Source organism: Pithys albifrons, chromosome 8 (assembly GCF_047495875.1).
Source record: "Pithys albifrons albifrons isolate INPA30051 chromosome 8, PitAlb_v1, whole genome shotgun sequence".
Lineage (NCBI taxonomy): Eukaryota > Metazoa > Chordata > Aves > Passeriformes > Thamnophilidae > Pithys > Pithys albifrons.
Window position 1 is genome coordinate 29,617,285 of NC_092465.1, and position 14,965 is coordinate 29,632,249.

The 14,965-nt window shown below is 41.8% G+C and overlaps 1 protein-coding gene across 4 annotated transcripts in view; it reads left to right on the forward strand.

Moving 5' to 3' along the window:
• ANKRD44 (ankyrin repeat domain 44) overlaps positions 1 to 14,965 on the forward strand; it is a 135,624-nt gene that overhangs the window by 66,856 nt on the left and 53,803 nt on the right. For all 4 annotated transcript variants that reach the window (XM_071562992.1, XM_071562991.1, XM_071562990.1 and 1 more), the window contains exons 3-6: positions 2,911 to 2,989; positions 9,150 to 9,220; positions 13,175 to 13,375; positions 14,870 to 14,957. In XM_071562992.1, the coding sequence (XP_071419093.1) occupies positions 2,911 to 2,989; positions 9,150 to 9,220; positions 13,175 to 13,375; positions 14,870 to 14,957 (439 nt within the window). The remainder of the gene's footprint in view (positions 1 to 2,910; positions 2,990 to 9,149; positions 9,221 to 13,174; positions 13,376 to 14,869; positions 14,958 to 14,965) is intronic.

Here is a 14,965-nt window from a genome sequence, read left to right on the forward strand (position 1 = left end):
GCACTTAAGGACTAGTCTAACTTAAAGCCTGTGTAGCATCTTATCAGTGTCACGGTGATCACTGGAACAGTTTAAGCAGGTGTTGAGTTTCATGCTGAGGCCTTCTGTCCCTGATTTCCTGTTTGCTAGTCTTAATTTCTTTTATCTTTACTTAAAAAAAAGAAAACAAAAATAGCATACAAATAATGTTAGCATTCAGCATCATCTTTTCTGTGAACTAATATGGTTGCTAACAGTTTTTGTAGAATGGTTTGGATGGGAAGTGATCTTGGAGATCATCTGATTCCAAGCCCCTGCCATGGGCAGGGACACCTTCTCCTCGACTAGGTTGCTCAGAGCCCCATCCAGCCTGGCTTTGAACACTTCCAGCATGGAGCATCCACAGCTTCTCTGGGCAACCTGTTGCAGTGCCTCACCACCCTCACAGTCAAGAACTTTGCCTCAGTATCTAATCTAAACCTGCCCTCTTTCCATTTCAAGCCATTCCCCCTTGTCCTATCACTACATGCCCTTGTAAAAAGTCCTCTGGAGCTCTCTTGTAGGCCCCCTTTAGGTACTGGAGAGAGTCTTTATCTCATCTCAGCACGATTTTCTAGCCATTGTTTGTAGCTTATCTTGTGTCTCTTACTGACCTTTTGTTCCTTTGAGAACTGCACTTGAAGCAGGTCTGATTATTTGCCTTAATGCTATTTGTAATCCTGTTATCATCTCTTCCCCCCACTTACCTTCCTTGCCTTGATAATGTATGCTGAGGTTTGGGGTTCTGCCAAGGCTTTCCCTGAAATGACAGATTTTGTCTCTCTCTCTGCTTGTAGCCCTCGGTCTTTAGACCATTATTGATTTACTTTTGTCCTCCTGTTAGCACCATCATGTGACAAGGACTCCTGTAGCTGAAGAGCTGTCAGGGCATGGGCCAGGTGCAAAGCCAGTGAGTGTGGCTGTGGTGGTGCACAGCTTTGAGGAGGATTGCAGTGATGTGACTGGGCAGACAGGGACATGTCTCAGTTCCTCTGTTTCTGTATCAGTCCTGTGCAGAGTCTAAACAGGAACTCAGGGATGTTCCTCCTGTGAGTTGCTCAGCTGCAGGCTTGGCTGTGGCTGTAGAGTGTGGGTTCTCCCTGCCAGACTCCTGAAAGTGTTGCCTGGAGGGCTCTAGGTGGAAGTGAACTCTGATTTGTGCCTGTTTTTAATAAATGGGGAAATTCCTAGGGTATATATCTCTTGCAGAAATGAAGCTTAATTTCGGTTTCATGACTAAACCCATCTTTCCCTGAAAACTTGATTCTCACTTAATATGATAAGACTTTGCATTGATTTTAAAAAGTGAAAGCTGAGAAAGCTTAGACAGAGTTATTTGTGTTACAGAAGGATAAAAATTCTAGTTTTCTGTGTCATGTCCTTCCCCCTCTCAGTTATCAAATTTCCATCAGATTTGCAGTTTAGTACAGAATATTGCTTATAATCAATAAAGCACTGAGTAGCCTTGGTTCCTGGATATAGAAAATTGCTTGGTCTTGTCATTAGCAGTCGACTTCAGACTGCTCTGCTCTGGTACCAAACTTGGTTGTTGCAAGAAGCTGTCGCAGAATTTGTCACTGACAGGTTCGGTGGCTATTACAAATGCTGCATTGTATAAAGAGAGCTTCATGTATTAAAGTGAACAAACTGAAAAACCAAATAAAACTGATTCTATTTTTGTATCTGTTTGATCAGTCCTAGCACATTTTTGCCACGGGTAGCCTTAGGACAGGTAATAGGAAGACTGTGGAAGGTCTCACATGGTTCTGCTGCACTGATTCGTCCACTTTTATTGCATACTTTGAAGGTATTCCAAAGTAGCTTATGGTTGATCACCTCTTGGGCAAGTTAAAGGTGGTATTTTACCTGACAGGCTCAGAGATCTGCTTCAGGGACAGAGTGTAAATACTGATAGGGCTTCTCTGGTGTTATTGTTTGCAGGAAGTGTTGAATTTGTTACCAGCTTACAATATTTAATGTTAGTAGGTTATAATAAGTTTAATTGTTAAGATCTGTTAAAACTTATTTTTGTGGTTAAGAAACCAAAACGAAATACATTTAATGCTGGAAACAGGGATCAAGTAGCACCATGAGCAGTATTAGCAGTTCTTGTGAATGTTGTTGCCCATATTATAGTGTTTTAGCACTTTATTTTAAAGACCTTTATTCTGCAATCATCTGAATAAAGCAAAAAAAAAGAGTTTTTTTGTAAACACTGTATTTACAGCCCTTGAAGTTAGTAAAGAAAATCTTGAAAATTGACTCTTTAATGTGAAAAATTACAGAAATCAAATAAAGGTAGATGTATTTCAGAAGTTTATGCTAATATGATTATTAACAATTCTTCTAAGTTTAAAGACATGGATTTGACTGGTAATATTTTCCTTATTTATGGGCTGCTGTGTAGATAACCAGGCTAAATGGTATAGAAGAACCTTTGTAGACTAAGAAGATTGCATCTTGACCTTCAATGTGGTTTCAAACTATTCTCCCAAGTTATCCTGCTGAAGACTCTGTGTCTGTTGTATTGATGCAAAATGCATTGCAAAGTCTGATATCCATAAACATCTGAATTATATTGCTGTGATACTTAAGAGTGGAGAATGTTTCTGAAAGAGCCTCAAGGATGGTGTCTTTCCTCATTTTAGAATTGATTTGATCTACCTGTGAACAGGGTGTCAGAGTAAAGACAGTGTCTCTGCAAGGTGTGGTGGAAACGAGTGGTAAAAAATGTTGGGAGGAAATGTATTTTTGAGATCTTGAATCTTGTCCTTTCACTGAGATTGCACTTGGAATTATAAACAGAAATGTACACAGAAAACTATACCAATACATTGCTCTTTGAAACAAATGCTTGCACTCATTGACTGTGGACAATCTGTGTCTTTGTAGGATGCTGAGAAACGAACTCCTCTTCACGTGGCGTCATTCCTGGGGGATGCAGACATCATTGAGCTGCTCATTCTGTCAGGTAAGGCAGTGTCCCTCACTGGTATTAACTGGGCAATTAGCTCGTTTTAAAGCCACAAGGAATACCCAGCAAAGCACATATGAGTGAGTTTTGTGCAGTGGCTGTTTCTGAGTTTCATAGAGCTGGATGTGTACTTTGCAAGCTTAGAAAATATATTTAAGTTTGGTGGTACAGTTATAAAATGTGCACTGGGACTGAGCAGAATTAATAAACAAAGGACTAGTTTTTAACAACTTCTAAAGTATTCAAACTGACAGTATTTGTGCTTCAGAAACTTGCTGAAGTACATGTTTGAAATGTGGGTTCACATCCTGGAGTACAAGCCAAGAATTCCTGTTACGGAAAATTTTTCATGGAATAATGGCAAAAAGGTTATAAATTAGTATAAATGAATTTTAAGTGGTATTTACGTTAGAAATATGATTGTAAGAGTCAAGAAGTTTATTTGGATATTAGAAACTGTGCACTAGGATGTATCTGAAAAAAAAAAGAAAAAATGTTTCCCAACTGTTGTAGTGACAAAAAACATGATAAAAGTATGTCAGATCAAAGCATAAACCAGACATCTCTCAAGAAGTGCACATAATTCATGGCAGGCTCCTGGATGTGCTTGCAGATTTCAAAGGCAGTGTTTTTCTAAACTGGAGAACTGTAAGAGTAAAGCTTATGGGAGTTAAGAATGTGAGATTGAAAGGAACCTTATGGTACAAATGTCTAACCCCTGGCAAACAGCCCTGCTATATAATTGGTTTACCGAATTATTGGGCTACATTTTCAGATGAATTGTGTACTTTTAAAAAAAGTTATTTCAAAATTATCAGTTCTGTGATTGCAAGGCATCTTCTGATTTCCAGCTTTGAATCCTAGAATAATTCAGACTGGAGAGGATTTCTAGAGATGACCTGACCCAGCCCCTGCTTAGAGTACCAGCCAGTTTCAGAGTTAGATCAGGTGGCTGATGGGTGCATGCAGGCCACACAAACAGATATCCTTGGTTTATCAGTCTAACCACAGCTGGAGAAGGCAGAAAATGAGAATTCAGTTTGCTGTAGCTATGTGTTTCCTCTGTTCATTTTGGGGGAAATTTTGGGTTGCTTCATTGCTTAATGGGGTAACTAGCTGGACATGCATCATCCATCAGACCTGGAATGAATGTTGCTTCACTAATGGGTTCTGCTTGGGCAGGTTTTCAATGTGCTAAATGCAAACGTGATTTTCCTCACTGGGAGGTGAGAGTTAATAAAGTCCATCTGTACACATGTTCTTGCAGTGTGTGTTGTTTGTCACATACTCTTGTTCCATTGTGGTGTGAGAAGATTGCAGGAGCAATGTCTTTTTGAAAAGAAAAGTTTTTCAAGTAGCAGCACAGGCAACATCCTCATAAAGGGAAAGGAGAAGTTGTTTTGCCCATTTGTCCTTTGAAGCCAAATAGCATCCAGAAACGTCCTGGTGAACATTGTTGGTTTTGATCATAGGCCTAATGAGGGAAGGAGGCTTTGCAGTGTTCTTCTGGCACACTGAGTTCCGGCACCTGACTGCCAAAATGTCATCCAAGGGTTATAGGGTTTGTCTGGTCAACAGCATAAAATGTGTGAGCTTTTAAAAATTCAACTTTGTGTTAGTAGGACTGTTCTGGGGTTCAGTGTGCAGGAACTGTGTGGATCTTTCCCAGTTAACTCAACATGAGTCTAAATTAATTTTGTGTTGCATATTCTACTTATTCATTGCCCTTTAATATCTGAAGTATCATTACTTGTGATGAGCATGGGTACTTGTACCTAAGAACAGGTTTGGAGGTTTCTGAGGTTTGGAGGAGCAGGTTGAGTTGACATAAACACCTCTTTGTGACTGTGATCTCTCCATGAATGAGGCTGTAAAGGCAACTGCAGAACTTCCTTTGCTTCACCTCTTCATTGAGTAAACTGTATTAGTGAAAGTGTATAATAAAATCATTCTCAACATAAAATTTAGTTATATAAGCAGAACAACTTTGGTGTGTGACTTACAATGAGATGGTGTTTTCACAGAGGGCAAGCGCAGAACCGCTTGCTGTTGTTGTCAAGCAACATTCTCAACATGAGCAGAAACTAGGAGGAGTATCAATGTATTGCTTTTTGTACAGGGCTCAGGGCAGAAATTAAATGAAATATGCACATTCTGAGATTTGGGGCCCATGAACTGGTGGCAGCACAAATAAATGTAGTGTCTAATGACTAAAATTTCTGCTCAGGTTGTTGGAGACAGACCAGAAATGGCTTTCTAGGTAGCCACTGAAATGGAGTCTGGTTGGAATTCACACTGCAGAGAGTGTGCCAGATCCCTCAACTAGTATGAATCATCCCAGCCCACTAAATGTCAGTGAGATAGATTTACACCAGCCCAAAGGTCTGATCCATAATCATGTGGTTCAAACTGGGGAAGTGTGCTCAGTGGTTTTGCTTTTCCAGGCTACATGAAAGCAGGGAGCTTCGAGCACTTCTTCACCTCCTTTGGTCGACAAGCAGAAGGACCAGGGTAACCATCTCACATAAATGAAGCTCCATATGACGACAGAGTCATTGGTGTGCAAGAACAACTGTCTGGGCAAATACAGGCCCATTCTAATTTGTGCTGGGTCCTCCCCTCATCCTGGGCTTTAAGCTGCTGCCTGAGGGATAAATGTTTGAGCTCAGTCCCTTACCCCTTTTTACCTACCAAGGCACTTGCCATCTTGGCAATATCACCATGGTTTACTATTCCAGAAGGTTCTGAGCTTCTTGGCAAGAACTTATTGGCAACCCCCTTTACATTTTTGAGGGCATATTGCTGTGTCTCACTGCAGGAGTCGGAAAGGTGCATGTAAATAATGACATTAATAGGTTAAAGAATAGAATTTTCTTCCTCCATTAACCATCTTTAATTTTGGAGATTTTAGACTGTGGAATTTAGGTTTATTATAGACATGTGGATTTGGCAGATGTGCTGGATGGAAAATTGTACTTTGGTTATGATAAAGAGATGTTAACTTTATTTCTGAAAGCCAGCATCGAGTTGTTTATTTCAGATCTCCTAAGAACAGAGGCAATATCAGATTTATTTCCTCTTTTGGCAGAAAAATTTGACAGTAAAAGATGGCAAAGATTACAAACCAGCCATATTAAAGAAAAGTGGAACCCAGAACGTTTCCTCTCTGTTGATTTTATCTGTAACATTATGTGTTATGTTGTCTACTTCAGTCTCTCAGAGCAAATCCCTTCAGCTAAGCCTTTCCTTCAGGCTCTGGGGTACAAGCTCCCCCAACAGCAGAGTGCAGGAGATGGGGCTGAGAAAAGGCTTTTTTCTGAAGAGGGGTGGTTGTTTTGGCTTTTTTTAGAATGGATCAGGGCAGTGCTGTGCTACTTGAAAGGTTTTTAAGTGAAATCTTTAAAGAAAGTTATATTTTCAAGGAAGATTGTACTATGAAGGACATTACATACACCAAGTGTACATCAGCCATCACTGTCTTATAAACATACAGATTAATTCACAAAGTATTGCAGGATATGCACTGAAATGTGGTTAAGGTACTTGGTCCAGAGTAAGAGAAGGACACTGAATTTCTGGGTGATTTAGAGGAAGTGTCGTGGGATAGAATTCAAAATTTAAGCTTCTGGGTTTTGTACAGAGCTCATTTTGGATGCATTAGCATGTTCTAGAGCACTTTGCTCAATTCTTTCAAAGAGCTGTCCCCTGGGCTGTCACAGAGTGGACCCTCCAGTTCCTGGCGTGTAGAGGACACCCTTGAAAATATGAGCATTGCTCACTGGGGGCCTCTGCTTCATCTCCCTTAAAATGACAGGTATTTTCTCTCCCCAAGAAAGTGCATCAGTGCTGGTGAAATTTTCTTTGTCATTAACCACTGACTGGAAGGAACTGTTGGGAACCTAAAAGCTGAATTTTGGTGAAGGAAATGAGCAGTGCAGGGGGAAACATTTTCAAACATCTCTTCAGAAAATGTCCACCTCAGTGGATGGACAACAGCAGCTCCTCTAAGAGGAAACAGCTGAATTGTGTAGCTCAAAAACAGAGATCAGAAACGTATTCAAGTGATGCATTGAATTAGATACATAAGAGCAATTTCACTCTTTCACATAAAGAGGCCCAAAGAGCTAAAGGGATGTGGAAAACAGCTGAGAAAGAAAAGGCTGATAGCATGCTGTATATTATTTCACTTATGCTGCTATTGTTTTCCTTTTATTATTTTCTTTAGCTGCTTTCTTGGCAACTGTTTCAGTTTCTCAAAGGGTAAGTGGATCAGTGAAGGGCATGAATAACTACTGATGGAGATACTTCCGTAGGTTTTCTAATTATCTTCATACTCACCGGTGCTGCTGGAGTTGTTGAATACTGAGGAATAATATATTTGTCACGCTTTGCTACTCCACACATAAGCCTTTCTGATTTGCAACCATCTGCTTCTAGGAATTAGTGGAGGGGCAGAAATAAAACAAAAGAACATGAGACAAAACCTCAAGGCAAATACAAAATAAATTTCTAAACCCAAAAAGAAGCATTTGGTAGCAATCACTAGGAATTCATGCAGGCAGTTTGCATCGCCAAGACACCTACCAGGCCAAGTCAAGATAATTGAAGGTGCCTTGAAGTCCTGTCAGCTTCCTGATAGTGGAGAAGGTTGTTGCCTTACTTGTCTCTAGTGTAGCCAAAGGGCAGGATATGAATGTCTTTTAACTGTAATGGCTTTCCCATGAAGACAAAATAAGCTAATAGCTTCCCTGCTTAGACAGATTCATTAGAAAACTCACTGTTGTCTTTAGAATAAAGGGTGTTTTTCCAGAGGGCAAATTGTACCATCAGGTACCAAGCTCTGAGGTGAGTTTGAAGGATTGGCTCTAATAGTTGCAATAGTCATGAAAGTGGCTTTCTTTTTCTTGCTGCCAAAAAATTGCATCCTGACTTGTGGAAATATGCAAGAACTTGTTTCTTCTCTGATTATCTAGCACAATTCCCAATAAATACTGTGATTCAGAGGCAAGCATCTTAATATCCCTGAGAATCAGCTCTCAGAAAGTAATTCTGATTCAGGGAGTGGGATTTATTAATTACAGGCTTTTGTATGCACTTAAGTTATGGTCCAAAATGAAGCTTAAGAATCCCTTTGTTCATGAAGTTCAGAGACTCATCCAGGCTATGTGCATGACACTTACGTTCCTCTATGGTTTGTTTTTTTCCTGCATGTGCTACTCTTCTCAGAATAGTACTGCTACCTGCAGACCTGAAACGTACAATATTTTTGGGTTAAGCCCTTTTTAAAATTAGTTTCTCTAGTCCTTACCAGTGAATTTCCTTTCTGGGGTGTCACATCAGTGAGTAGCTTTAATATTTTCTGCAAACAAATATGTTGTATTACACAAATGTACAGGATCCTTTTTTTTCCCCCCTTTGGTCTGCAGTCAGCCAGAACCACTGTAGTTAAATATTCTTCTTTTATCCATTTTTTCTGTCAAGCCAGCCCAAACCCATCCTCTTTGTGCAGCTGCCTTTGTCAGAGCCCCCATTAGCACTGAACTGCACAGAGGGCAAAGGGGTGGTCTCCTTCATCCCTCCTCTTCTGATGCTTTGTGAGTAACACCCACAGGACCTGATGTAATAAGTGCCCAGTTTCATCCCCAACCTGGCCATTTTCCAGTCCTGTTTTCTTGATCTCAGCAAGATTCATAAAGCAGGGAGGTGGTCATTTTTCAGTGATCTGTCTGAGGGAGCTGAAAACAAGAGACTGTTCAGGCTGCAGACAGCAGCAGTCCTGTGAGCAAACTCTGAGCAAAGGGTGGCTTTCTTCCGCCCCCCCCCCCCCCCCCCCACCTATGTCAGTAGTTCTAAAAAAATGCATATACATAAACATACATGTACATACATACCTATGTAATTCCTTGCCACAAATCTTGATTTTGCATCCTGTAAACACAGGATTTCCTAATAACAGTCCTACTTATTTTTTGAAAAGCATACTTCAGCTCCTATCTCTGTCACATCTGGAAGTGCATTTCTGAGGTGAGCAGAGTGCCAAGAGAGTCCTGGGGAGCAGTGAGGGGACCACATGTGGCTCAGGTCTTGTCACTAAGGAGCACCAAGCTCTCGGTGTCACACCCAAGGTGTGAATGTAACCTCTGCCGTTCCTTTGCAGGCGCTCGTGTCAACGCCAAGGACAATATGTGGCTGACTCCTCTCCACCGAGCAGTTGCTTCAAGAAGTGAAGTGAGTGAGATTTGATTACCCTGCCTTTTTATTTTTTTCCGCATGTAAACTGCCTGTTGAGGGAAAAAAGCAAACCTTTGAGAGCTGAAGTAGGTGGCATGGTGAGGCAAAGAGGGAAAGCATTTTCTGCATGTAGGGCCTGTAACATTGGGGCTGCAGGCCAGCTTTTACAAGTTAGTTATGGCTGCTTTTGAGCCTTAATGAGGATGATTTTCACCTTCCTTTACATTATTGTAGCAAGTCATGCTGAGCAACCACCACCTGGTGTAGGTGACCAGGATTGGCATGGGATAGAGTCCACAGTGGTCTACAGTGCCCACATCATCTTCAAGTGGTGAAATAAAGAGGAGTAAATCCATGTGGATGCATGCACACTGTGTGTGCCAGAAGGGAGCGGATGTGGATGTGATCCAACACACATCACGTAGTTTGTTTTGGTTAATTGCACTTCAAGGCATCCCTTAGGTTTTCTGTTAATGCATTTGATTCATGCATAAGGGAGGGTTTGCCCGTATTTCTTCTACTTGACAAATAGAAATCCTCTGTCATCATGTTGTACCTCCTCCATTGGTGTCTCAAAAAGGAGCAAAAGTAACTAACAGGAATGCAGGTCAGGCATGACTGTTTTCAACTGCACCATTATTCTTGGCTTTCCATTGTGGACCTTCCTGTCTACTTTTATCCTCCTAATACTCAGTTAACAGTGAGCCCAACTGCAGACCGAATTAGCTGCTGGGGACGAGGGGAGGGGTTGTAAAAGAGACAGTGGGTGGCTGTCTTCCAGAGCCTGATGTACTGGAATCACCTCTGTAACAGTCCCAGCGCTTGCCAAGCCTGGAGGCAGGAATCCTGGGCTCGCTTCTGAACTCAGGCATTGTTTGGCTGCTGGCTGAGCTTCCCAGCTGCTGGCATCCCCTGAAACCCTCTGAAAGGAATATCTGATAGAGTATGAATGCTGTAATGAAGCAAAATACAAAAAGCCATGCTGGAAAACAAAGATCAGACTTAAACCTTAAAACAAGCCACTGTCTTTCTGATGCAGGAACTGCAGTGTGCTTGGTTTCTTTTTTGGGATGTGTCAGAGTACATAATTTTATTGTCAGTGACAGTCCTAACAGAAAATATGTGTCTTTCTGTGGGTTTGAGTCTCATTTTTAACACTTTGCCAGCTGGATTACAGGATTTAGCATTTTTGAGGGTCTTTCAGTTCTGCTTTTTACTTTATTACACAAGCAAACAAATGTGCAGCTTCAGTAGTGGTAATAGTAGGTAGCAGTAGGTGAATTCATAACTCACATTGGTAGTAGGAGATGAATTAATGGTCCAGAAGTTGACGAGTAGAACTCAGCACAATTGCTTTTAGAATGACCACCAACAAATTTTATTATCAATCTTTTGCTATGAAGCTTTCACAGGATTCAGAAGTTGTCTCCTTAAACCCTTTTATACATTGATTAAAAGCATGAACACGTTTTTACTTATGACTTAATGATTTTTCAAGTGGGCTCTAGGGATTCAAATGTTTATTTACAAATCAACAACCCACAGGTGTGACTGTGTAAGATTGTTCATGGATGCTATAAGCTTTGAGCCTTATACAGTTGGAAATATAAAGAGGTTTTACTGTGATAACTTGGGATTGCTACAGACGCTGATGCAGAGACTTACACCATAGCTGTGCTCTCAAAAGCAATGGAATTAAAACTTCTCCATAAGGACTCTTAACCTTTGAACCCAAAGCTGATACATCATCAGGTTGTAACAGATGTAAACAAAAATGTGTAAATGTTGGTGGTTTTTTTTAAGTCTAGATATTTTTAGCTTAGGCTTTTCGGTCCTCATTATTTACTTCTAAAAATTCTCCTTTAACTTTTTCTTTCTTTCACTAAGAATAAAAGGGCATGAATTTTCCTGCTGACTTCATGTTCCAGCTGGGTAGGTCTCCAGCGAGTTACATTTAAATGACTTCTAAAATAGTAGGCCTGTAATTTAAAAACCAAAATCCTATTGAGACATCAACAGTCATGTATCATTATTGGTGCTGTAAGAGATGCAGTGTCACTGACTGAACAAATCTGTTTGAGAACAGTTTATGAGAAGGCTGTAGAAAATGAAATTGCTGAGGTCATTTGAGGACAAAGAGATACAACTCTGAGTAATGTATGTACTGTTGATACAGACTGCAGGAACTCTTCTGGGTCATTCTAGATATAGAAATGCTATTTAAACATACTGTGTATGCATTTGTTAGTCATTAATAAAATTTTGACTGGGCTTACCAGAAAACTTTTCAGTTTACGGAAAAAGGTGCTATGTAGGACTAGAGCTCTTCCACTTACCAGATGTGAGTTGTATTTAGCAGACAAGGCTATTTGACTGCTACTGTGTCCCACTGGCTTCTTCATATTTTGTTTGTTTGAGGGGAAAAAAGGAAGAAATGAAATGTAATTTTGAGAAAAACTTGTTTTTCCCCTCTGATTTGCTTAATGGCAGATACATTAAAAGAAGCAGAAAAGAACTGATTGTAAATTCTCTAGAGAGACAGACTCTCAAGAGGAATCAGCACATTTTCTCACTGGGAAATACTCACTTTTAGCCAACAAAATTAACCTTAAAAGATGTTGTTTGGTCTCAGGCTGACAGAATGGATATTGCAGTAAAAACCCTTGGCCTGTGCTTGGCCCTTTGGGAGAAAAGGAATGCTAATGCTGACTTGGGGACACCAGCATTTCTCATGTTTTTGCAAAGCTAAAACTTTTTTTTTAACATACTCTTTTTATTGTCTCTTTTTTCCTGTTTATAGACACAACTTAGAGCAATTTGCTGTGACTTTTCTGTCCAAAGCCATGCTGTTTGCATGGCAAGGTTCTGGTAGTGGGGGGCTGTGAGTGTGCCACCAGTGAGAAGCTTCTGGAAGCTTCCCCCTTGTCCAAAACAGCCAATGCCAGGTGGCTCCAGGACAGACCCACTGCTGCCCTAGGCCGAGGCCATCAGCAGTGGTAGTGATGCCTCAAATAGGTACCTTCATTTCTTCATTGAGAGCACAGTTAACAATGACTGAGGGACTGAAGGTTAATCAACCAAACAGCCTGGGCTCTCTGCTTAGGTGGCTTTGGACATCCTCTAATCCGACTGGGAAATTTTCACTGTGAGGCCACTGCCCTAAATGACAGCAGAAACGACGTGTGTTTTAATCAACAGAACCATTTCAGGAGCCTGGGAGGGTGTTTTGATAAATGTTCCTCTCCTTCCTCCTCCTGGCCGTGTGCGCTGTGCATGAGTGACGCACACAGGCAGTGTGATCGAGCTGTGTAACAGGGCGGGTTCTATAGCTGCTGGAAGAAGTGAGGCTGAGCACCGTTGAGAGTTCAGAAAACACAGTATCTTTATTAACAGAAGTGACCCAATAGCAGGAACCCAAAGAGAAGGAGGAGAGAGAGAGAAACTAAAGCAATAAGCCCGAACGTGTAAGCATCCCACTCACCAGGGATTTCTCACATAAGGTTGTCTTACCAACTCGGGACACTCTGTCCCTGCTGTCTTTTTTGGGAAAGCCACCAACATCCAGAGCACAAGTCCTCTCACCTTTATTGGGCCTGCTGGTGGTATCTGCCTAGGGAGGTGTGGCCAGCACTCCCCAGGTGAAGGTCTCAGGCTCTGCTCTCTTTCTTTCCCCTTGCTCTCTCCCGCCCCCAGCTCTCCTCAAAAGGCTGTCAACCAATAGAAGAGACCTAAATAGTTTATGCAAACTCTGTCTTCAAGGACGAAGCCTTCACTCTATCAGCTTTTGTTCCCTAGAACTTGGCAGGAAAAGGATACATCTTTTCACAGGTGGCATGAGCAAAAACACAGACCAAAATGTCAACACTCTTAATTCCCAATACAAGCTGTCCGGAACGTGGGCTGTGCCTTTATCCCAGCTGCTGGTGATGCTGTGCCTGTGCTCCATTGCAGGAGGCGGTGCAGGTGCTGATCAAGCACTCTGCTGATGTCAATGCCCGGGACAAGAACTGGCAGACGCCGCTGCACGTGGCAGCCGCCAACAAGGCGGTGAAGTGTGCGGAGATCATCATCCCTCTGCTGAGCAGTGTCAATGTGTCGGACCGTGGTGGCCGCACGGCGCTGCACCACGCGGCCCTCAACGGGCACATCGAGGTGAGCCCCGGCAGCACTTCACTGGTTTGTGTTCATGCACCTCACCTGCTGCGGCTGGATCTGGACTGACCCCCACAACCCCCATCCCCACGATTCCTGTTGCTCAGCTGCTTTCCAGGCTGTGTGCCAGGTTTCCTACCTGCACAAACAAGGCAGTGGCTGGGAAGTACCTGTGTAGTGCCAGTGTGCTAGTGAGGGGTGCACACAGACCTGGAATTGCTGTCTGTGCCAGCGCTCCCAGCCACTCCAAGGGCATCCTTGTCTCCTTTCAACCTGTGAAAATTAAAGTGGCAGAGTGAGAAGAAGGGAAAACTGAGGGGTATGATTCATACTGAAGGTGCAGCTGTGTGAGATGCAGTCACTCTGCTTTTCTAATTAGTCTTCTAGAAAATGTGCTTCAGTTTTTCCTCTTATGCAAGCAAACCATTTTCTAGTATTATCACCATTTAACTATATGAGAAAAACTATAGTTTTGTAAATAAAGCCCCTATGTAAAGGATTTTGTGAGACGCTTTAGATCTGGGTACAATGATCCTCTTTTGCCCATTTCACACCTGAGGATCAAGGTATTGAAGAAAAACACTTAGACTGGAGCATTAGACTTCTGTCAACAAAAGTTGATCAGTTGTAATGTAATAAAACAAGGAAGAGGAATGGCAGTTCCTGTAAAACAGTGGTGGTGTTTGGCCTTTAAAATACTGCACTGTAGGAAAGAGACAGTAATGTCTCTGTCATAATCTAAAGCTTTCCCACAGATGTGTGGACTGAATATATGCTGTTATTTGGTGTTCTACCTGGCAAAACAGTTAAGAGAGGAAGACAATCATCTAGTGCTGTAATTTATGATTTTAGAATGTTTTGCTGAAAAATAGAGTAGTTGTGATTTCCATTCTTTTTTTGTTTTCCGTTTTCCTCCCCTCTTTTTGCTTACATTTAATGTGGGATGATTGGCAATGGGGAAAGCAGCTTTTCAGCTCTCAGCTGTGCTGTTTAAAAGGCCAGCACTGTACAGGAAGCAGTCTGGTGCTGTCCACACCACTGTGGGCACATGGGAACTTAATGGAAGTCACCATGGTGTGGCAAGAAATTGGCACTTGTTGTGGAAAGATCAAGCAGCTTCTTAGGGGTTTTTATGACATGGTCTGGAGGAGTCTTGTCTCAGTCCACAAAGAAACCACTTAAATTGGTCTTAACAGTAAAATTAAGAGCAGAGTTTCACTTCCAGACCTGTTTCTCTTCCAGGTAGTTTGCCAGGCAGGATTTGAAGCACACTGCAGAAGTAGCACCCTGAATCCTCTCAGCTCCCTCTGTGGACACAGAACTTGTCCTGGTTCTTTGTGACTGTCACTGGTGCTTTGAACATTATTTGTGTCATTCACAAATTTATCATTCAAATGCAGCATTTTGTAGTCCCAACTTTATTGCTAAATTGCTTTGTTATAACCTGTTATGTGTGATCTATAGGGTTGGTTTACTTGCTGTTGTTACTTCTAGATGGTGAACTTGCTCTTGGCCAAGGGGGCAAACATCAATGCTTTCGACAAAAAGGACAGAAGAGCTCTTCACTGGGCAGCCTACATGGGTAAGGCT